The following is a 24,717-nucleotide window of genomic DNA, read 5'->3' on the forward strand; positions in this document are numbered from 1 at the left end:
CCACAGCAATAAAAAGGAATAAACTATTGATACATGTAACAACTTGGATGAAAGTCAAGGGCATCTTGCTGTTGGGGTGGGAAGGAGCCATACTCAAAACTACATACTGTCTGATGCCATTTATATAACTTCTTGAAATTTTAAAATTATGGTGATGAACAGGTTAGTGGTTTCCACAGGTTAGGGATGGTAGTGGGAGGATGGGGGAGCACACAATGCAGTGATAAATAGTACAAGTGTTCATTTGTGGTAATGGGACAGCTCTTTATAATACTGATTGGGGTGGTGGTTACATGAATTTATGCATGTGACAAAACTGTGCAGAAACAACACACATGTACAGGGAAGAACTGGTAAAATCTGAGTAAGGTCCGGAGTTTAACAGTAATATGCCAGTATTGGCTTCTTATTTTTGACAAATGTGCCATGGTAGTGTTAAGATGTTAACATTAAGAGAAATTTGGGATGAGGGATACACAAGAAGTTCTCTGTACATCTTTGCAACTTTCCTGTAAATCAAACATTAAAGTCTTATTTTTTATAAAAGAAAAATGTAATGTGATACCACTAGGCATCTTTCAGATGAGAGAGAATATAGCAGGTAGGCAAGGGTGTGGAGAATACGCTTTATCCCAGTAACTTCATTCTTAGTTTTATAACCAGAAGAAATAGATACATGTGTTCAAGAAGACATGCTCTAGAATGTTCATAGCAGCTTTATTCATAACATCCAAAATCAAAAACAGTACAAATACCTATTCACAGAATGAATAAATTGCAGTATATTTTTACAGCATAATAGTCTACAACAGTATGAACATGCAACAATAGAAATGAATCACACATGATGTTGAATCAAAAAGCCAGACACAAAAAACTACATATTATACCATTTATTTGCAGTTCAAAATCAGGCAGAAACAATCTATGGTGTCAGGATAGTATGTTCCCCGGATGGTGGTACAGTGATGAGAAGAGGGCATGCATGCATGGGGCTATATAACGCTGGTGATTTTCCAGTTCTTGACTTCTAGCTATTGGGTGTATTCAGTGTGAGAAAAGTTAACAGCTACACACAATTTGTGCACTTTTCTATGTTAATTACGCAATAAAAAGTTTACCAAAAAGGAAACACAAAGTGAGATACCACTACATACTCATTAAAAAACCTAAAATTAAGAGGACTAACAATATCAAGTGTTGGCAAGGATGTGGAGAATTGAAAGTTTCATTTACAGTTAGTAAGAATATATATTAGTATAATAACTTTGGGAAAAGTGTTTTGCAGTTATCTACTAAAGCTAAATATACACATACCATATGACCCACAAATTCCACCCAGTTATATACCCTGCATAAATGTGTACATATGTGTTCTCCAAAGACAGGTTTAGGAATGTTCATAACAGTACTATCTCAAACTGAAAATAATCCAAATGTCCTTCAGTGCTGCTGGAGCCTATTAAGATTGATTATAGCCCAGTATCGTGTAAGTTAATGGGGAACAGGAGCCAGCGTATTCCAGCCTCTCTTCTCCCATTTCTCAGACAATTTTGGAAAGCATTACATGTTGTCTCAATAACACATCTTTATATTGGCTTTCCCTTAACTAACTCTCCCCACGTCATTACTCCATCTCCCAGGACCAATCCCTCAATAAACTACTGCATCCAAGTGTTTTCTTGGGGAAGCCCAAACTTTCACAATACTATTCCATCCATACATACTTCAAAAACAGACAAAACCTATCTAATGGTGACAGAAGTCAGAACAGTGGTTACCTAGTGGTGTAATGACTGGAGGGGGCATGAAGTTTTCTGGGGTACTGGTATCATTCCATATCCTGATCACGGTGGTGTTTAAACACGCATGTTCACTTTACAGTCAAGCTATATGCTTAAAATGTATGCATTTTATAGTGTGTGTGTGTATACATGTTAATTTTAAAAATTAAAGAGTGCAGGTGTTGAAGAGTAGGAGAGCTGCTTACTAAGGTGAGAGTGGGCTATGTAAGAAAAACTGGACTTTATTGAAAGGTTAATTGCAATGGGTATATCCATCTTTCTGGATAATGCCCTTTCTCTCATCCTTGGCATCAGACAGATTATTAAGGGGCTTGTTAGTGGCTAACATTGGGAGAGGATTGTGAAACAGTGGAAGCAAAGGCACTGAAGTTCACCTATTAGGAAAGCGCCTCCTTGAGATGGGCATAGGCATTACATTCTTCCAGGTGTGTTGTGAAGTCAGTTCTTCAGCCTTGCTCGGCATTCCTGCTGCCTGTTTCTAAGACTGCCTTACACTAGGCTAACTCTCCTCCATTTCTTCCTTTCTTCATTCATACATCAAACATGTATTTTTGTGTCAGATACTGTGTTAAGCACTTCGGATATATTGGCGAGCATTAATAGATGTGGTTCCTTTGTTTCAACTAAAACTTATTAATCAAATAATCATACAAATTGTGTAATCAGTGCTACAAAGATTCCTGGTTCTGAGAGCCTACTGGTCTACTTAGGAAAGGTAGGGAGGATTCCTGGAGTGACACCTGAGCTAAATTCTAAGGATGAATAGAAGTTAACTATGGACAAACAAGTAAAAGTGGAGGGAGAAGAGCATGGGGAGTAGGTGGGACAAAGGGAAGTTCCATATGGTTGAAAAAGACAAAGACCAGGAGCATATGGTAGAGCAGCTGGACAGATAGGCAAGGTTAGACCACTGATGCTTTTGAACTGTGGTGTTGGAGAAGACTCTTGAAGAGTCCCTGGGACAGCAAGGCGATCAAACCAGTCAATCCTAAAGGAAATCAGTCCAGAATATTCAGTGGAAGGACTGATGCTGAAGCTTCAATACTCTGGCCACCTGATGTGAAGAACTGGCTCACTGGAAAAGACCCTAACTCTGGCAGACTGAAGATAGAAGGGGATGACAGATGATGAGACGGTTGGATGGCATCACTGACTCAGTAGGAGTTTGAGCAAGATCCGGGAGTTGATGATGGACAGGGAAGCCTGGCGTGCTGCAGTCCATGGGGTCACAAAGAGTAGGACATGACTAAGTGACTCAACACTTTATTAAGAAGTTTTGTCATTATCCTAAGGGCAAGTAAGGCCAGGGGAGTTTTAAGCTGAAAAGTGCCATCATTTTATTTTGAAAACACTACTGATTGGTGTGTAGTTAAGTGGACTAGAAAAGGATCAGAGTGGGTATGGTTATCCACGAGGGTACTGAGCAAGCCAGGAGAAGCATGACGGTAGCCTGGCCTGGGATGGCGGCAGTCAAGATGGTGAGAAAAAAACAACTGAACAGTTGTTTAGAAGGCACATGGGGTTTAACACTAGCTATTAATATATGGTGTATCATCTTTATTTCTAAACAGAGCAAATAATTGTGTGTTTACATGAGCTAGATGCAAATGTACATGTGTTGTTAACCTTGGTTGATGTTTCACTAGCACATCTCTTACCAAAAAAGGTGTGACCATGTTGCAACTGAACTGTGCCAGGATATTCTGAAACTGATAGGTGTCAATACTGCTTAAGGAGAAGAACTGAAGACTGCCATAAAATTGCCAAAAAAGAGAGCAGGGGGAGAACATGGCTAGGGAACCAATGATGAAAAAACATCCAAAGGGCTTTCCGAGGGAGGCAAAATGAAAATCAAGTGTACAGAAGACAGGCAGGAGGCTGCCATCTTCGTGGGAAAAGTTGAAAAATGACTCCAGATACACCAAAGCTAAGACAGAGCTTTCCAAGTTCTGTAGAGATTTAGGGAAAACAAAGCTTCGAGTCCCTTGTGTGAAGACTGCAGAATCCTGGAAGTGCGGAACTCTGCTGGGGGTATTAGTATTTCGAAGAAAGGTGTACATACTTACACTCAGGTGGACACAGGACAAGAAAGCACAACTGCAGGGGTGTGCTGCCACGTGCCTGATCTCAGGTGGAGGGGGAGACAGTAGAGCCCTGGGTATGCACCCAGGACTTGCAGGGCCCCACCAGAATGGATCAAGTTTGTATGCCCAGGTTAAGATGGAATGAAAACACTGACAGCAAACTCTGAGGTCATCCATCTCCAAGTGTCATGAGAAAACACAGTGAGGATGCTGTCAAAGGCTGCTCCTCTGCCCAAGGCAGGGCCGGAACACCTGTAGCTGGGAGGTCAGTCCAACATGGGGCACCTGTGAAGGACAGTACAGGCCACCACAGGACTTTCTGCAGACAACTTCCTGGCAACTAAACCCCGGCAACTTCTGGGACTCTGGGAATGACCTAGTTGCTGCTACCTAACAACTTTTTTGAAGAGTGCATATAAAATTTTGATGAAAGGTCAGGTTTGGCTGGATGGGGAAACTAACAAAAAGTAAAATACAGGTTCCAAGCAGGGAGAGAAATTTTGTGGGTGAGGCTGGGCTGGCAGCTGGCTCTAGCCTGCTATTGAGCAGACTATCTGGTGTACTACAAATTCTCTGGTTAGGCTGATTTCTCCCAGAAAGACCAACAGGGTGTTTGAAGTATGACACTGTTAGCTCTGCTTGAAGGAGCAAGTATCCTTCAAGGCAGGGACAAAACAGGACCCCCAAAACTCCTAAACCCAAAAAATGTCCATACATCAAAGTCTAATATAAGACTAAGTCTGGATGAAAACTAGTAAAGCTGCTAATCAAGGACCAAGCTGGAAATCAACAGGTTCACCTTCCTCCTACCCCCAACATGTCTCATAGTCACACCATCAATTCACTATTGTGGCTTGTCTGGGTCAATCTGTGTCATCTAACTCCCTCCGCATTGTAAGTCCTTTTGGGAGAGACTTTTCTTTAGGACACTCCTGTAATGGTACTGCCAGGTGCTTCTCATGAATCACACACACAGCCTCAGGTACAGGGTCAAAGAATGCAGTCATTGTTCTATCCTAACGATTTTTACAAATTATTTAGCTCTTATCCAGACATTTTTCAACAATGCACTTTTCCATTGATTAGGTCTATGAACCACTCCAGTACTCAATGGACAGATGGAAAGAAAAATGGTGGATTTTTCTTCAAGAGAGTGGATTACACAACAGAGTAGGCTTGCGGTTGTACATGTTCTCATGCTAGGGAAATAATTCAATTTAGGGTCCAGGGATGTCCTAGGTAATGTTCAATGTTCTAGGGAAGTCTTCAGTTAGCGCCCAGGGCTCAGTAATAAGTATTTTAAACTCCAGACATGGAACATCTTGGAAACAGTCACATGTTTAGGTAAGTTTGAGTCAGTAATCAACTATCTATTACTTGTTTAAAAACTGCTCAATATTCTCTAATACTACCCAAGAAGGCAGTCATTACATGTGACTACTCAAGTTAAAATGAAATTCCAACTCCTCACATTTTGGGGGATGGGGCTGCACAGCTTGTGGGACCGTAGTTCTCAAACTAGGGATCGAACCCAGGTCCTTGGCAGTAAAAGCCCAGAATCCTAACCACTGGACCGCCAGGGAATTCCCCACATTAGCCACATTTCAAAGGCTCACTCACAGGGCTACCACATTGGTCAAGGCATGATGAAACATTTCCATCATCTCAGAAAATTGCAGTGCACTGTGCAGCAGCTTTATTCCGTCTTAGGTTACAACTCCTTCCCGTTTACTTGTTTTGTCTTTTTGGCATATTCCTCATTACATTATCCCTTCTCTCTTCCTAACCTGTCTTATAGTTTTAATTTAAGTGGTGAGGAAAAGAGTCCCACTCTAGCTAACAATAGGACTTGTAATTCTTTAACACACTCTAAACAGGTCCTGCTTTTCATACCTGGGATTCTACAATTTTTTATAATCCTGAAAGTTACTGACACAATCAGCTACAGTTTTGAGGCTTTCTCGATTAACTTAATAAAAATAACTTGAAACCTTCAAAATCCCGAATTTAATCTCTTCTCTAAACATTTGGAATTCTGCCATTCCAGTCAGGTAGCCATCTATACCCAGCCTTTTCTCTACAGCTTAACTGGCCAAATTTTTAATTTATCCCTAATGTTTCTCCAAACACTAAAAATCCTCCAACATAGTGTCCCTTATTATTCAAACATCACAGTAGAAATACCTGTTCTCTGTGAGTTACAGCACTGATAAAGCAAGTGAGGCTCTTTAAAGCTACTTAGTATCCCCACTCTGCATTATTATATATAAGATTTACTCATCACCCTCATTTCTATGTCACACATGCTTACTACTGTTAACTAGTTTCTGCAAGTAATCAGGGTACTACTTTTTCTTTGACCCCTCTGAATTCAACTGAAATGCATTTTCTTGGTCAAGGTGATCTTAACTAGGGTCCCCAAATTCAAACCCCACTTTATACTGGTGCAGCTGAATTTTCCTCATACTAAATAAAAAGGTCAACTGTACAGAACTTTTTAATGTGGCTAAGTCCTTCGTTCTCCCAGGTGTAGTCAGTAATGATGCTGCCTGGTTCTCTCCTGAAAATAAAATTAGTTCACCAGTGATGAACATGGGGTCTGGATACAACTAACTTAGCGACTAAACAATGGTCAGTCAGTGTGGTCACAGGCCAGCCATGTGTTCTCAGAAAAAGTACATTTTAAAAACTGATCTCTAAATAAAAGTACCCTAAAGCTTCAAGGGTATTAGATTTCATGGTATACTGAGAAGACCCATTTTTCTAAATTTTATATCCAAGCAAATGCAACACTGTATTTTATTTGTTTTGAGCTTTCCATAGATTTTTCAATATTTGGTTTCATACGGAATGAAAAACAGACACTTTTCATGCCTGGGCTAAGTGGGCCAGTATTTTAAAATACTGATGGCTAACAAAATAGCATCTTGGAACTTTGACCTAGAAATCTGACCCTTCTTCTAAGGATCTAGTTTATTTTCTTGTCATCGGTCATGTGCTAAATTCTGAGTTTGTGTAACATATGAGAACATATGAAACAAGGCAGTTAGAAGTATTTTTGACCAAGGTTCTAACAAAACCTACTTATATACAGTGACATGAGCTACAAGGGGAGTCCATAGTCCAGCCTTTCCCTTCTATCCTACTTTGTCAACCTGTTAGATAAAGTGATTTATGGAACCTTTATAAATAGGACATGACTTCTGTCCCTACCAAGTTGTATATAAATGCCTCTGAAACAGAAGCAACTTTCTGGGAAATCTAAGGTTTGCATAAGTTTTAACAGCCCAAGCTAACCATGTTTTTGTCCTGTCCTGCTGGAAAAACTGAAGCATGAAACATAAATAAAAAGGGCCTTTCAGGACAAGGCAAGCATCACAAACCTGAAAGCGGTTTAGTAAGTCCAAGTTTGGGTGCTAATTAGTACCATGCCTAAAATTAGCTTGAATGGACTGAATTAATTGAAAGTAAAATAAATGTGTGACTCTGTCCTCAGTTTTTAGGAAGGAACAGACTACAGAAGACCAGGAAATAGCTCTACAATTTTCAGTAAACACTGAGGCACAGACTCAGAATCCATTTGGTAACTGGAGCTATAAACGGCAATTAAAAAACAAAATGGAAGAGAAGACAAGTTTCATTCTCCAGCTGTTTCACTCTTGACATGTTTGAACCTCTTCTACTTAAGGATGAAACAATTCAGCACTCAACAAAAATATCAAAAAAGCTGCCAACTGGATCACAAAACATTGACAAAAAGGCTTAAGGAAGTTCCCAACCTTTTTCATTAGGCATTAAAAGCCATTTTTGCAAACAAATCTCCACTTCAATCCGAGTTACTTGTCTCGTTGATTCAACACCCACCCCAATGAAACCTAAGTTGAAGTGTATGTTGGTATGCATAATAATTACGACTCAAAGATAAATATATCTAGTATATTCTAGGGGTTTTGTGAAGGCTGCTGTGAAACAAAGAATTTGAAGTAAACAATTATAAAATACAAAAATAAAAAAATCAGGGTATTTATTTTTTCTCCAAATTCCTGGTTTAATAAGGTCTTGTTTATTTTGAGAAAAAAGGTCCCAAACATCAGGCTGTTCACAAAAATAACCCACAGTATCAACTTTAGAAAACAAATCTTAAGACTATTACACTAGTTATTTTTCTAGAGGATGCATTTAACATGCCAACTCTCATTCACAAAAATACATTGTTACATTTGTGTTTAACAGCCCCACACAGCACTCTTATGTGGGGTTTAACACACATACCTCTAACTCAAAGCTGCTCTCAGGTTCTACTCAACTAATGAGGACTGCCTTTGTTGTCAGGGAAGCAACTATTGTATGAATGGAAAGAACTGTACTCCCTGTGTAACAAGAGATTATTTTGGAGACAGTTGATAAAAACCATACATCCTTTTTATTGTTAAGTCATAAAGAGGTATCAAAATTAAAAGCAAAAATTACAGGGTAAGACTTAACGTAACTACTAGGAGGGTCAAAGGAAGTGAAAATGGGACTAGGCGCAGGGCAATATGAATTAATGAACATGGGAAGGACAAGGATGGGGAGAACAGTGAGCATGTGCTGAAGATACTAGGAGAGGATCTGGTGAAAATTTTGATCTTAGACAAGCGCCTAGGTAAAGAAATAATGGGACAAGATTTCTAAACCCCGCTATGTGCTTAAGAGTCATCCTCGCCATTGGCGCTGTCTCTGTCATCCTCTCCTTCCTCAGCCTCTTTTTCATCATCCTTGATCAACTCCAGCTGTGAGAAACAGACACAAATAGGATGGAGTTAGAGGCACTCCATGGGTCCCTGATCCCCCCTCCACCACCTCTTTCTTTCCTTTCCCGTGGTTTTCACCTGGTCATCCCCCCGATCTTCATTATCATCATCATCCAGTAGGTCCCCCTCCTCAGCAGAGTCATCTGCACCCCCCTCAGACTCCATCTTCACATTAGTCTCATCTTTCTTCAGGGAGCTGCTGCTCTGCTCCTCTTCTGACTTATCATTCTTCATCTCTACTGGGGATGAGAAGGACAAGTCTGTCTAGGGGCAAGTAATGTCCACAGGATGTAGACAATCCCCACTAACAGATCATAGAACTGCAGCACAAATCTAAATCCTCCCACAAAATGCCCTTCCCAATTCAAATTCCACAAGTTTCATATTCAGTTGCTTTACACCCCACTATTTCAACATGTACTTGCAACTAGCTTAGGTAACTAACTCTACTCTACACCCAACAAGCAATAGGACCACTTACCTCCTTGTTTGCTCTGTTCCTTTTCAATTTTTTCCAGGCTTTCCAGTAAAGAATCCACTTTTTGTTTTATCTGGGTTAACTCCTTCTTAATGGTCTGAAGGTCATCTCCTTTCACTTAATACAAACAAAAACCTAGATTAAAATCAAATATACCAGAAGCTACCAGATAACCAAACACAGTCCCCCTCTAGACTATACAATAGTAGTCAACATGAGATCCTTGGAGAGAAATGGAGCCTATACCAGATTGTCCTAGTAAGGGGGGTCACTGACCTTTTGATTATTAGATGAAAACTGAATCTAATGACTCTATTCCCTTAGCAGCAGCATTATTACTTTTGTAAGCCTGCTAAAAAAAACCCTCAATTCTATTTTAAAGCATTTTCTAGTTTCAGCAACATTATTTTATACACTGAATGGGTGTTGCAACTCCTTAAAATCTAATGACTTTTTCAAATTACCAAGGCCTTAAGGACAGACGGCTACCTAGAGCTGGCCCCTTAATCACTATTTTCTCATCTTCCATTATTTGACTACACAAAGTTATTTGTACAAAGATAAATTACCTGTGTTGATCTCTGAATTTCAACATACGAGAAGTATCAGAACCAGAAAGCTGCAGTAATACTTACACTTTCCAGACTTAGAAGAAGATCCCCGCTGTCCACTCTTAGAATTGAAGCCACTTTTGCCCCTTCGTGAGGTGTTTCCTGATACACGCTGGCGTTTTGAGGGCACTACAGCCCGAGCAATAGGAGGAGGAGGAGGAACACGTGCTGGGTAACTGTACATCCTATTGAATACAAGGAAAATAGAATTTCTTCACAACTAAGTCAGGAAGATTCCAACAACTGTACCCTTATAAAATGATATATTATTGTCAATCATCTAGCAATTACTTCTTTTTGCTAAGTTAATTTCATTCAAAAGGCCAATTTATTCCTTTTAATACTGCAACTGCACACATACACACAATGGTTGCATTAAACTCTGGACATAAAGGTTCCTGTGTACAATGGCATTACTTATAGAACCTTACTTTTTACAATGAATAGCCTTTGCCTTTGATCTTATTCCTTTCATATATGTGCTACAATATTATAAGCAAATAAAGTACTCACAAATGACTACAATTAACCAACTTTGCAAACAGTGCTATTATTAGCTAAATCCCTGACATTTTCACCCACAGACGCATACAAATAATTATCACTAGTTTATAGTATTAGATTGAACCATATAAAACTTCCATGATTAACTGCTTTTGGCCTACGATAACAGGCATTTCATATGTGTTAGCTGGATGTACATACCACTATCAATTCTAACAACATTTAGCATAAGCTCCACTCAAAGAGAAGGCAATGGCACCCCACTCCAGTATGCCTGCCTGGAAAATCCCATGGATGGAGGAGCCTGGAGGGCATGGTCCATGGGGTCGCTGAGGGTCAGACACGACTGGGCGAAAGTGTTGAAATTTTAAAACCCTTATATAATGTGATGCATCTCCCTCTTATACACCTCATCAGTGGCTAGTTTTCTCTGAATTTATAACAGTCTCCAATCCTGGAAGTGAGAACATTGATTCTGCAGTCTCACAGACAATTCTTTCTTCTGCTCAACCTTAAAAATATAAAAATGTTTCTATTCTAACAAGGCAAGTAGGTATGACAGGAACATTTTTCTAATTTAAGAATATGTGTGTACTACCAAATAAGTGAGGGAATAACTTACTATTAATCCTGAAGATTTTAGTACCAACCACCCTATACCTTTCCCTCTTAAAACACAGTAGTTACTGATTTCCCATTCTGCCAAAGAATCAACCTTTGGTAAGGTTGATTATTAAAACAGTCATGCTTTAAGTTCCAATAAGGAAGTTTGAATCCTAGGAAATAAGAAAATTTAAGATCCTATGATTCAGAAAGTAGGCTCATGCTTCTGCAGAGGTTTCTTCTCAGTAGAAGAGTATTAACTGAGCTGTTTGTCAGTTTTAATCCATTTATGGGAATTACCAAAAGAGCCACTTGGTAACTATTTATTGTAACTACTTTCTTCCATTTTTACATAAAGCTGTTTGTCTTTTGGCCCCAAATTTTCCAAAGTACAATGATCCAGAAACTATAAAATATCAGTGTTCAGAAACTACCTTGCTTTGTGATACTCTGTACAATTTCTGGGAGTAAAAAAGTGAGTTACCACACCTTTTAGGCATGAAATAGCTCATGCCTGAGCCCTGCTGGATTTAGAGATCTAACCTATCTTCCAACCCACTCACTCACGGCATCAGTCTCCAAACCAATGAACTAGCCATTCCAGATTCCCTAGGCTGTAAGGCACTGTAATTTCTTTTTTGTACCATACTTCTTCATCTTACCAAGGTATATACTGCTGTAACAAAAATGAACAAACAGTGTATATTTTCGATTTATGTAATAGTATCATGAACATGAAGTCAAATGGTTTAGTTCTCTGAAGAAAAATGATCAACTGGTTATGCTGAAGGGCTTTTAGGGTCACAGAACTTAACTGCTGCTTAAGCAAAAATGGGCTCTCAAAAAACTCACAAACATTCCTCCAAGGAAGTTTAAGTAGACCATGCCTTATAAGATGCCAAAGCTCATCAATGTGAAAACATGAGAAAAAGAAAACAGGAAGAGAAAAACAACACCTACTGAGAGAATCTTTTTGGTTATAGAATAGATAATAGGAAGCTTCCTATAATAGCTTCAAGAACCAGGTACAAACTAAGTAACCACTTCCCCCACAATAAAGTTATACAGTAAATCATAGGAGGTAATGAAAGAGCTGAATTCTCTAATTATAAAGCCCAAGCCATTAAAAAGTCTTCATGAAAGTTAAATTGTTACTAGAGAACAAGCATTGAACACTTAAGAGAACTATGACTCCATTGAGTTCAGAACCTGGACACTAAGTGTTGGTATAAAATCTAGTCAAAAAGGCAACTAAAATATCATTTTAAATAAATCAAAACACTTCTGGACACGCATTAGCTAGTAATCTAACAGATAAAACAAACAGAACAAAACCCCTCTACCCTGTTCTCCAAGCTAAAACATGAGCATCACAAGGCCTTTATTAAATGTACAGGCATTCAAAGGCAAGCTTCTTCAATGACTAAATGTAACACAGTGACCTCTGGTCTCAGAAAACCTGATTAGTAATACATCTTAACTACTATCAAAGTAGAAACAACTAGAATAAAGTATTGGCAAAAACCTATATTCTCCAGAATGTTTACTTAATGAACCATAACTGCTTCTGGTCCTAAAAATTGGACAGATTTAGGCAATCAATTAAGATTACCGCCCCCCTTACAATACTGACTCATCAAATTCAGTTTAAACACACAATCTCATTATAATTTCATTCAAGGGTTAGGAAATATTTTTTCTGCCACTACATTATTCATCTGCAACAGAAAAATCTCAAGATGAAGGTTCTTCCTGATTATCTTTGATTTTCCTAGAAAAGGGTCAGATTTTATAGGCTACTATATTTGGGGGCTTTTGGATGTCAGACACTCCCTCCAACTGTCTGCTAAAATTCTGTGAATGCTTCAGTTTACAACAATCTACAACTTATACAACTTCAATTTTAAGTTTCCCAATATATCATCCAAAGTAAACCTTGACAACACACCCCTTACCTAATATTATGCTGTACAGATTTTCTACAAAGAAAAGGAGTTTTACAACATTTATCTATCTGGCCTTGTGTGGATGAGCAGTACACTGGATGAGCAGAGTTATCAACTACTGATGATACTCATGCATACCAGAATTAAAGGAACTGTTCAGAATCAAAGTCTTCCAGACTTCCCTGGTGGTTAAGAATCTGCCTTCCAATGCAGCACATGTGGGCTCCAGTCCCTGGTCAGGGAACTAAAAGGCCACAGGCTGCAACTACAGAGCCCACGTGCCACAAGGAAAGATTCCACGTGCTGCAACTAAGACCTAACAGTTAAAAATAAAAATTATTAAAAAATCAAGGCCTTCAGTAATTGGCATCTTTGAACATTATACTCTTTAGAAAACCATCTGAAAAACCTTATTTGAGTGATTTAGGTAACTGTCTTCTGATCTTTTTAAAAAAATTACCAAATTGTTCATTAGACTGGATTGACAGCACAATACCCTCAGTAGACTTTATGTCTTAAAATTGCTTTTTAGTAATTAACACAATGAAATTATCTTAAACTTATTACTGAAGACTATGGTATAAAATTCTTTTAAACACATAATTTAGGAGCCAAAAAATTTTAAAATTTACCATAATAAAATTTTAATAGTACCTATTTTTTTTAAATCTCAAAGTTTTATTTTATGAATGAGTAGACTGTTGTCTTTAATTACCTAAGGGAAAAGTGCTAAAAATGACTATGAAGAATTAGTCACTTGGTCATGTCCGACTCTTTGCAACTCTTTGCAATATAGACTATATACAGTCTGCCAGGATTCTCTGTCCATGGAATTCTCCAGGTAAGAATACTGGAGTAAGTTGCCATTTCCTACTCCAGGAGATCTTCCCAAGCCAGGGATCAAAGCCAGGTCTCCCACATTCTTTACAGTCTGAGTTACTGGGGAAACTCTCCCCCCATGCCTATGTAACATGTTTAGTTCAGTTTTATATTAAAATAAAGCTATGATGTATCAATACTCACCCTCAAACCCCGTTTTCATGATGTGCAATTTACCCTGTTGACCTTTAAAATAAATCCACTAGTGAAATTATTATAATTTGTTTTATTTCTAAATTAAAAAACAATTTCTAATTGTTATTTGTAGGCACCCTTCCACAAATGTTCCCTTGATTAGTCTGGGAGAAACCAAACTGGATATGACTACAAACACTTGTTTTGATAACATAAGGCAGAGTGTCAATTACTAATGTCAATTTACACAGTTGCACTTTATGGTCCTTAACTTTCTTTAAACTGCTCTTTTGGTCCATTAAGGATACAGCTTACCTGTACAACAGTTAAAATTAAAAACAGCAAGTACTGCTCAACTAAATGATTAAGGGACTTAATGATTAACAGGTCTGCTGTGCAGGATTCATTCAATATATAAGGGCACCAAAACATCAAATTTTAACTAACTTTTTTTCAGCTAAAGAAAACAAAAAACAGAAAAACAAAACAAAACAAAAAACAAAAAACAGAAAAACAAAGGTTTATCAGTACCTCTGTAAGGTTTAGGAACCTTGCACCACAGTGATCAAAGCTGGGCAACACCACACACACTGATACTTACAAAGAGCAGGAATCAATAACCTCTGTATTTGTAGAATCAATGAAAGCAATCAATAATTGGCTCTGTAATCTTCTTTTGAAAAGTAGTGGTGATATTAGTATTCAGAGGTACTCTTGCGAAGTCAATGACACATGTCTTTAAAATATGAAAAGCCGCTTAAGTTAAGCAACTATATTGAATTTTCTTCATGGATTCACTGGTAATCCATGTTAATCTAAAACTATGTTTCATGGGAGGGCAATTTGAAAATTCACCTAAAATAATCTGGGTGATAGAACATAGATTGCTCTGAGTCCTTTGAAACAAGACTAGATCCAAAACAGTATTAGGAAAAATAACTTTTAAACTGTTTATAAAACTTTCCATCCATGTGATGGATGGAAATCTTTTCAAGTCTGCTCAATTTTCAAAGAATTACACTATTACTCAATTGTCATGATGTACTCAATAAACACTCCCAAATATCACTTTGGATCTTTCCAAAAGATAATGTCTTAAACTGTCAGTGTGGTCCAATTTTAATTTTTTTTAAAAGGCGAAAACTACAAAAGGAGATCAAACCAGTCAATCCTAAAGGAAACCAATCATGAATATTCAAAGGACTGACGCTGAAGTTCCAATACTTTGGCCAGCTGATGTGAAGAGCCAACTTATTGGAAAAGACACTGATGCTGGAAAAGACTGGGAGCAGGAGAAGAGGGCGAGAGAAGATGAGATGGTTGGATGGCATCATCGACTCAATGCACCTGAGTATGAGCAAACTCTGGAGGATAGTGAAGGACAGGGAAGCCTAGCTTCAGGCCATCCGGTCACAGCAACTGAGCGAATGAACAACATTTATGAAAAATACTGTTTATAAACAGTAACTTAGAAATACGTAGAACCACTCATTATTAAATTCTCATGTTGTCAAGCCAGGTCAGAGTATACCTCTCTCACTTACAATAAAATTTCTTTAAAGGAGTTGTCTGTGAAAACAGGTTTGTGATCACCAGGGGACACAGTGGAGGAAGGAGTTGACTACAAGAAAGCTTCATGGCAAATTTTTGGGAGGTATGGAATTATATCTTGATTGCACTGGTAAATACATGGCTATGCAGGTAGAAACCGTACATCCAAAAGAGTAAAATTTAAGTTTTGTATGATATGTCTGCTTTCCTGGTAGCTCAGTGGAAAAGAATAAATACGCTTGCCAATACAGAGGACAATCCCTGGGTCAGGAAGATCCCCTAGAAAAAGAAAGAGCAACCCACTTGAGTATTCTTCCCTGGGAAATCCCATGGACAGAGGAGCCTGGCAGGCTACATGGTGTAGCAAGAGTTGGACACAACTTAACAACTAAAAAACATGATGTCTCCACAATTTGTCTTTCCATTCTCTCTTGAATCGCTTTATAAAGTCTTGTGCCCCTCCATTATGAAAACCTACCCTTGACCCCAGTGAACTCCACACCTGCTACTGGCCTAATTAACATCTCTCAAAGTGGATGTCTAATAAGGAGCTTATATTAACATAGCCAAAACTCAACTGTTATATTCACCCCAAACCTGTGTTCCTTCTATGTTCTTTCCCCATCACTGTTCCTATAAATTCCTAGCCAAAACTTTGGTGACATCAGTGATTTCTCTCAGCCCTCACAAAACTCTGGAAGAAATGTATGTCTGCACTAGCTTCAAATACAACCACTATTCAGCACTCCCACTGTCACCTCCCTGGTCCTTCCCCAAATGACTGTCTGCATAATTCCATCAGCCCCTTTCACAATAGTCTATTTAAAATAATAAAAAAAATAAGATCCTTTCTGTTCAACTATCTCCAATGGCCATCCTCCCATTCAGAGTAAAAACTAAAGATACACAGTATCTTAACATGCTCTGTATGTGTTCAACCTGTCCATCTTCTCCGAGGCCATCTATTTTCCACTATTACCTGTGACCCACTGTATTTCATAGTAAGATCTTAACAAATATTGAGAAAATAAATTTTCCTAAACTGGCCTATAAGAAAGAATTTATCACAAGTCACATTATCAACAACAAATAACAAACCAATCTATCATTTAGCTGGAAAGCCAGTAGGATTCAGCTCCCCTTTTTCTAGTTTTATAAAAACTACTGGAGTTTTCCCCTAAGAAAATTAGTTTATTATTGAAAAAAGTTCAATAATAATTTAACCACAAAATTGAATCCTTTTTCAAACTATTGATAACAATATAAAAATAAGATCTTGTGCCTATAATGTATATAATTTAAGACTATTATGCCATGCTTCCTGTAAGGACAATTTTCCATTGACGAGCTCCTGCTAGTATACATTTTGTACTCTATCAATCTGTTCCTCTTGCTAAACTATTCTATCTCATAGTAATAAGATACTTATCCCTGTAAAATAAAAGTCCTGGAAAAGAAGTTTATCCACCTAAACAAGTCAAATTCTATTTGGTAGACTTCTTTTCTTGTTCCTCTGATTATAGTTTAAGATATTAAAGTATGTGTTAGATGCTCAGTCGTGTCCAACTCTTTGTGACCCCATGGACTGCAGCCTGCCAGGCTCCTACTTCCATGGGATTTTATAGGCAAGGATACTGGAGTGGGTTGCCATTTCCTTCTCCAGGGGATCTTTCTGACCCAGGGACTGAACCCAGATCTCCTGCATTGCAGGGCAGACTCTCTACATCTGAGCCACCAGGTAAGTCCTTGCATCAAAATAGAATCTTATCCTATTTATCAAAAGGATATCTCTCCCCCCACCCCTTGAAAAATAACATTAGTTTCCTGGATATTCTTTCAACATTGCCAGCTTGTTCTAAAACTAGTCTGGGTTCCCTAACTTCTGAAGAGCAGTCCTTGGTCCTTTTCTTTCTTATACTTACAACAAAGTTTGTAGCACTCTAAGATCTGTACTATCAAATCAAGTAGTAACTAGGCACATGTGCCTATTTAAAACAAATTTAAAATTCAGTTCTGCAGTTACATTAGCCACATTTTCCATATGTGGCCGTCTATGACACCAAAAGTGCAGATACAGAATACTGACCTCATCACACAGTTCTACTGGACAGCACTGTTCTAGTTTGTTCCTTACAGACGTCTACTTACTTTCTATATATAATTTCCAAAGAGTCTAGAATTCTATGTTATTTAAAAGAAAAAAAAAACTAAGAGTGATAAACTTCAAAAATGATAGTATCAGTTACTGTATTCAGAGTCTTATACCAAAAATATGTGAAAAAGCTTTTCCCAATATAAAACTGGCCACAGAATATATATGAATACATTTCTCCAGAGAAACAACCAATTAGCACATGAAAACTAAACCTCAGCTTTTAAGAAAATACAAATAAGAACCACAAAAAGATAATCCTCACAATAGAATAGCTTAAATAACAAAGACACAACAAAACAGATGTTGGCAAGGACATGAAGAAATTAAAAAACTCATACATGGCTCAGTTCAGTTCAGTTGCTCAGTTGTGTCTGACTCTTTCCAACACCATGGACTGCAGCACTCCAGGCCTCCCTGTCCATACCAACTCCTGGAATTTACTCAAACTCATGTCCATTGAGTCGGTGATGCCATCCAACCATCTCATCCTCTGTTGTCCCCTTCTCCTCCCACCTTCAATCTTTCCCAGCATCAGGGTCTTTTCCAATGAGTTAGTTCTTCGCATCAGGTGGCCAAAGTATTGGAGTTCCCACTTCAACATCAGTCCTTCCAATGAATACTCAGGACTGATTTCCTTTAAGATGGACTGGTGGGATCTCCTTGCAGTCCAAGGGACTCTTGAGTGTTCTCCAATACCATAGTTCAAAAGCATCAATTCTTCAGCACTCAGCTTGCCTTATAGTCCAACTCTCACATCTATACATGACTACTGGAAAAACCACAGCCTTGACTAGACGCACCTTTGTTGGCAAAGAAATATATGCCATACATGGCTAATCGGAAAGTAAAATGGTACAGCTGCTTTGGAAGACAGTATGGCAGTTTCCCCCAAAGTTAAAGAACTATCCTAAGACTCAGCAATTCTACTCCTAGGTACATACCCAAGAGAAATGAAAACATATGCCCAGGCAAGATGTGTATACCACTGCTCAGAGCAGCATTATTCAAAATATGGAAAACATTTCAAAAATCTACCAACTGATGAATGGATAAACATACTGCAGTAGTAATAAAAGGAATGAAGTACTAATACAGAGTGTAACATGGGTTAACTGTTGGAAAAAAACATGGAAGAAACGGGTCACAAAAGACATACCTCATGATTCCACTGACATGAAATGTCCAAAATAAGCAAAGCTACAGATAGAAAGGCAGCCTTCCTGGTGGCTCAGTGGTAGAGAATCCACCTGCCAATGCAGGAGACAAGAATCCCTTGGTCAGGAAGATCCCCTGGAGAAGGAAATGTCAACCCACTCCAGTATTCTTGCCTGGGAAATCCCATGGACAGAGGAGCCTGGTGGGTATAGTCCATGGGGTTGTAAAAAGAGTCACGATTTAGTAACTAAAAGGACAATATAGAAAGTGGTTGCTAGGCCTGGGGATAATAGAATAGGGAATGACTGCTAGTAAGTTGTTTATTTTTAGAGTGATAACATGTTCTAAAATTGTATCATGGTTGTAGTCACACTCTGAATATATATATTGAACTGTATACTTTAAAATGAATTACATCTCAACAAAGCTAGGTTTTAAAAGAAAAAATTAACATCAAGGAGCTTGACAAAGCATATCTAAATGGAGAGTCCTAAACAGCAGAGGTCACCTATGGTTAGGTAATAATATACCCAGAACACCACTTAACTCAGAGCCACAAAACAGATTCTCTGATATGGATGCAAAAGCTTCCCCTTCAAATACATATCTCCCACTTTCTCAACAAGAGTCCAGGACACAAATGCAAGTCAAACAGTATCACATTTATGCTCAAAGCGTAATCATACAAATCTACGCATTAATCTAAAATCTGAGAACTACATGTTTAGTTTCCCATAAGAAACAAACAGAAGAGCTATTAGCAAATGAAAATTCTCACCCTTTGCCTAAAATGAAGATCTTAACTGTCAACTAAAGAAACATTTCTCAGCTTTCCCAAGTAGCCAAGAACTCTCTGGTTCTCTGAATCACATGCCTTTCCAAGCAGATGATCTCACTCAATTCTCCAAAACCTGAATATTCCACACTTTTCTTTTGTACATACATCCAAAACCTCTCTCTCTCTCAGATCCAGTGTTGCTCAGGAATATCAGAAAATTGAAAGAAAAGGAGGGAACCAAGAAGACAGCTCCTCTAACACCAATAAGGGCGTTGGCACCTCAAATCCAATACTGTATTTTTTGACTAATTCAAAACCTAAAATATTGTTTGCCTAGAACAAAATAGGGAGAATGCACTGGCACCCCACTCCAGTACTCTTGCCTGGAAAGTCCCAAGGACAGAGGATCCTGGTGGGCTGCAGTCCATGGGGTCGATAATAGTCGGACACGACTGAGCGACTTCACTTTCACTTTTCGCTTTCACCCATTGGAGAAGGAAATGGCAACCCACTCCAGTACTCTTGCCTGGAGAATCCCAGGGACGAGGGAGCCTGCTGGGCTGCCGTCTATGGGGTTGCACAGAGTCGGACACGACTGAAGCAACTTAGCAGCAGAACAAAATAAGGGCTCAGATATTAGTTTAACAATTATGATGGTTGTTACCATCTTTCATTTGTCTTGCATTTTCAATGGCGATTCCCCCACTTCAATTTCTTTTCTCTACTTTCTGTAAGCGTATCTTATTGGAAAAGATCTGTAGGATAAGTATCAACAGAATTGCTCATTTCCCCAAATTCTAAGAACTCAAACCTTTCACAGACCTGTCACTTAACAAAAGATTATGCCTTTAATGGCATAATTCTCTTCATAAAAATAAAAATCTCATCTCAACTTATTATTTTAGCCCCGGAAAGCACCTGCTCTGATAACTGTGACCCAATAAATCATGCCAAGATTAGTCTACCTCAGAAATTTCTCCACATTCCAACATTTACAAATGTAAATGTAAATGTCTTTCCCCCTCCAGTTTCTCTTTTCTAGTCATGGGGTTGTTAATAAGGTATCACTGCTAATAGGACACAACTACTTAATGTGTTCTTTCCAATCACATCTGGCTGCTTCCCCAAATATGCTAGGAATATTCATAACCCTGTATCCTCACCCTGTCTGTCTAAAAACCTCCTGTTTAATATCAGAGGCAGGTACAAATATTGCCCTTTGTCAAACAACCTGGAGCTCTTTAAATTTTAACAGGGGAGCTCACACTTCCCCCAAGGGCACACAATTCATCTTTCTATGGGACAATCCTGTATAAAGCAGAACACACAGCAGCCAACTAATTTCACAGCACTTTCTTCACTGTGTAACATAGTGCTCATCATAAATGTGCCACATTTGATCTGCTTGTAGACTTACTTCCCTCCTCCTTTCATGGTATACTAGCAATACTTAATGTACTTATATGTGCCATAATAACAGCACTCTGAAAAACCTCCAGTGGAACAACTTCACAGTTCAATCCCTTATGCACTGTTGACACTGGTATCCAAATAACATGTGCAACTTCTGACAAGTTATTTATCATAAAGTCCTCAAAGACCACTGAACTAAAATCAGGGTCCTTCTGAACCCGCTTAACAGGTGTTAGCCGAGTCTCAGCTATCATACCACAGCCTATTATCCAATCTAAGCATGTGATTTTTCTTGTGTTCCAAAGTTCTTTACAGAAGAATGACTGAGAAAGAACTATTCCATTGTCATAACTGAGTGCTATTTCCTTTATTTAAATTGACATAATTCACATACCAAACCAATATAAACCCTTTGAGTACATACAACTTAATGATTTTTAGTATTCTCACAAACTTCTGCATCATTACAACTCTGTAATTCCAGAGTATTTTCCTGGGTGATTATAAGGGAAAGAAAAGCAGGGCTACTACAAAAAGTCCATCTGAAAGCTTTTCCTAAAAATGGCTATGTTTTTATATGTAAGTAGGGTTCCCTGTGCTACAACAAAAATTAAAGCTTTAATGCCTATTTCCAACAGTGTACCAATTATTTTTATTATAGCACTTCCGGCACAAAGGCACAATCTGCTTTCTAATCGGCATTAATATCAAAAGTGAATGACTAAATATCTATATGGAAAGAGAAATTAAGAGAAATTCATTTAAGCATTTGAAAGAAAAATCACTCAAAGGAACTGCTTCACACAAGAAGTCCTCCAACAGCAACTACTCCAGCAACGATTTCCCTAGAAGCAACAAGACTCAACAGGATACAAGTGGAAATGGATCTCTGTCAGCTTACAGGTTGTAAGACTTTCAACATCAAGGTAACTGATGCGGAGATCCTCCTCCACCATGAAGGCTTCCCCAATTGCTCAGGGGGTAAAGAATCTGCCTGCAATGCAGGAGATGCAGGAGATGAGAGATGGGAAGATCCCCTGGAGGAAGAGATGGCAACCCACTCCAGTATTCTTTGCATGGGAAATCCCATGGACAGAGGAGCCTGGCAGGCTAGTCTATGGGGTGAAAAGAGTCGGGACTGAGCATGCCCATCAGCTCCTACCATGAGTAGTCACCCTAAATCAGAAAGCTACTTTGGGGCTTGTCTTCCTACCAGAAAAAATGTGTTAACAAATCTTTGAGTAATTATAAACTACGTATGACAGTTTATAGCCCATTTGAAAGAGCTGACAGTGTATCTGAGTAACATTAACAAATATCTAAAATGATAGTCTCACACACATTGGTAGTTTATGTTAAATTCACTTAAGAACTTCCAACACATATTATATCAGAAATGGCCTTAAGAACAAATAAAATGACAGGCCTAATTTACATAATTTATGAAAAAGTAATTTGCATTAAGACTGTAGAATCCAATCCTCTGTTGCCTCCTCAGAGATAGCATATACTAATATATAAGTGACTCAAATTTTAACGTTTGATCATTCTCCAGTATGAAAAGTATTTACAATCTTTGGAATTTGTGCATCAAAACCCATGAAAACCCAAGCAAAAATAAAAATCACTCTAATTCCCCTAACAAAATGTCATTAATCACCTACTCCCTGATACCGAAAATGTATCTCCTCAAGAAACACCTAATGCTTACATTCCTTAAGTTTCTGACAAAAGTCAGGGTAATGACGATTAAATTGCATAATACCTTTAATGAAATACTCTGGTCTCCTCTCCGACCTCCCCTATGTCAAAAAAAGAAAAGAAGAAAACAACCTGAATCTGAACTAGGCTCCAAATCTACCCCACTAGTTCAGAGGAAATACAGATGACACGTTAACATCCTAAACAACATAAAATACAACCTGCAAAATCAAGTCTGGAAAACTTGGATGATTAAGGAATCTTCCGATCTTAAGTATAAGTGGTATTGTCATTATGGTTATAAAATGTCATTATGCTTATAAAAGCAGTCTTTAACTTACACTGATATACTACTTTCTTATATAAATTAAAATGTTCTATATTAGTAAACAAAAAACTTGAAATAACTACTAAAAAACATGTCAAGATAAACACCAGTCTTCATTTCACTATGTATTAGTTTAGACTTCTGTCACATAAGGAACTGCATGCTAGAGACGTTAGATTTTGTGGAAAGGAATGGTGGGGTGTCCATGATTCCCTTCATTTTAATATGAAGGGAGTCAACAATATATGCAGAAGCAATAATGTATGTCACTGTTAATGTTGCAGCCTGTGGGATCTTCCCAGACCAGGCACTGAACCCATGTTTCCTGCATTGGTAGGTACCACCCAACCATCAGGGAAACCCAAGATTAATTCTTGATTAACTGAAGCATAATAGTATTTGAGGGTTATACATAATGCAACCTTTGCCCACATTTCCTTAGCCTTCATAACAACTCTATTAGTAGGCATTATCATTTTAGGGATAAGAAAACTGAAGTGATATATGACTCTGGTCATAATCCTTTCTGCTAAGTGACTAAGCCTTTGGATTCCTCTATCAGCCGCAGCCCTAATGTAACAATAGGCAGTAGAAATGCCAAATGTATGTCTTAAAATATTCATGTGAATTTCATGTTCTTAACGGTGTGACTAAGCAGACTGATTTAACCCCCACTTATATAACAGGACACAGAGCTTTCAGCACATCTCAGAGCCAATTTCCCATCTTCTTTTAAAGAATCTAATTTATGATGTTACTAAGGATAATAAATATCTTAACCTTGTGAACAAAGTATCTTCAGGATGACTTCCGAGAAAACTGATACTACCATTTTCCTAAGTTTTTCCATTCTTAAGTAAATATGCTTGTTTTCCCTACTAGACCTCAGTATATATTTGAAGGAGCTCTTTATTAAGCCACTGTTTGGTTACTCAGTCATCAGAAATCTTTTTTTATTGGCCAAGTTTAGAATGGAAGGTCAAAAACATTACTTTTCACTGTCACTCTATAATACCAAGTAATACAGATTAACAACTAGATATTCTCTCGCTCTTGAAAAACTAGTGAGGCCAACAGTGGTGTTGTTATCAATTTTTAAGACCAAATAGCAGTGGTAAGACATATGAAAGTATTTCTGTAAACATCTCAGTGTTTTCATTATTCCTTGCTATCTCTTTTACTCAATTTCAAAATTCATCACTTAAAACAACCTTTCCCAAACTTACTTAGAATGAGATGATGCATCTATATCAACTTTCTCATGATTTTTCAAATATAAATGCTATTCTGGAGGCATAAGAAACCATTATTCCAATCCCTCTGCCTTTTAGAACTTTATCATCATCTTCAATCTACAATACTGCATTGTAAATTCATTACCCATGCTTATTGTATCCTATTCTGCATTGGTTGGTTTGCTTAAAGGAGATTACTGAAATTTAAGGAATCTTTTTTTTATAGTTTTGCTGTAATCGTCTACAATGCAAATCTAAGTAGCTAATATGCAAAAAAAATAATAAGAGAACATGAGACTGCTCCATTTATCATTAGGCAAGTCAGTCCTTACATTTATGTGGCACAAATTAAAACAAAAAACTGACTTGTCAAGAAAAAGTGTTAGTCCAGAAAATATTGGACATTTGCCCTGTCATGTCTCCATATGCTCTGTCAATATATATATAAACTGATTCTATAAAATCAACAAAAAAATAACCCTTATCTAGTCTAATGATTTGCAGAAGTTATTTTTCCATTAGGCTTCCTGGTGGCTCAGATGGTAAAGAATCTGCCTGCAATG

General features: G+C 38.0%; 1 protein-coding gene across 12 annotated transcripts in view; it reads right to left on the reverse strand.

The window, feature by feature from the left end:
• Positions 1-698: 698 nt before the first annotated feature.
• HNRNPC (heterogeneous nuclear ribonucleoprotein C) overlaps positions 699-24,717 on the reverse strand; it is a 52,338-nt gene continuing 28,319 nt past the window's right edge. For 10 of the 12 annotated variants that reach the window (XM_070378316.1, XM_070378320.1, XM_070378311.1 and 7 more), the window contains 4 exons: positions 9,796-9,956; positions 9,164-9,277; positions 8,761-8,921; positions 699-8,661 (listed from right to left, as the gene is read on the reverse strand). In XM_070378316.1, coding sequence (XP_070234417.1) covers positions 8,578-8,661; positions 8,761-8,921; positions 9,164-9,277; positions 9,796-9,956 — 520 coding nt within the window. In that variant the 3' untranslated portion in view covers positions 699-8,577. The remainder of the gene's footprint in view (positions 8,662-8,760; positions 8,922-9,163; positions 9,278-9,795; positions 9,957-24,717) is intronic. The other 2 variants (XM_070378321.1, XM_070378319.1) reach the window with 1 other exon arrangement.

The sequence above is a fragment of the Bos mutus genome, chromosome 10 (genome assembly GCF_027580195.1).
Source record: "Bos mutus isolate GX-2022 chromosome 10, NWIPB_WYAK_1.1, whole genome shotgun sequence".
NCBI lineage: Eukaryota > Metazoa > Chordata > Mammalia > Artiodactyla > Bovidae > Bos > Bos mutus.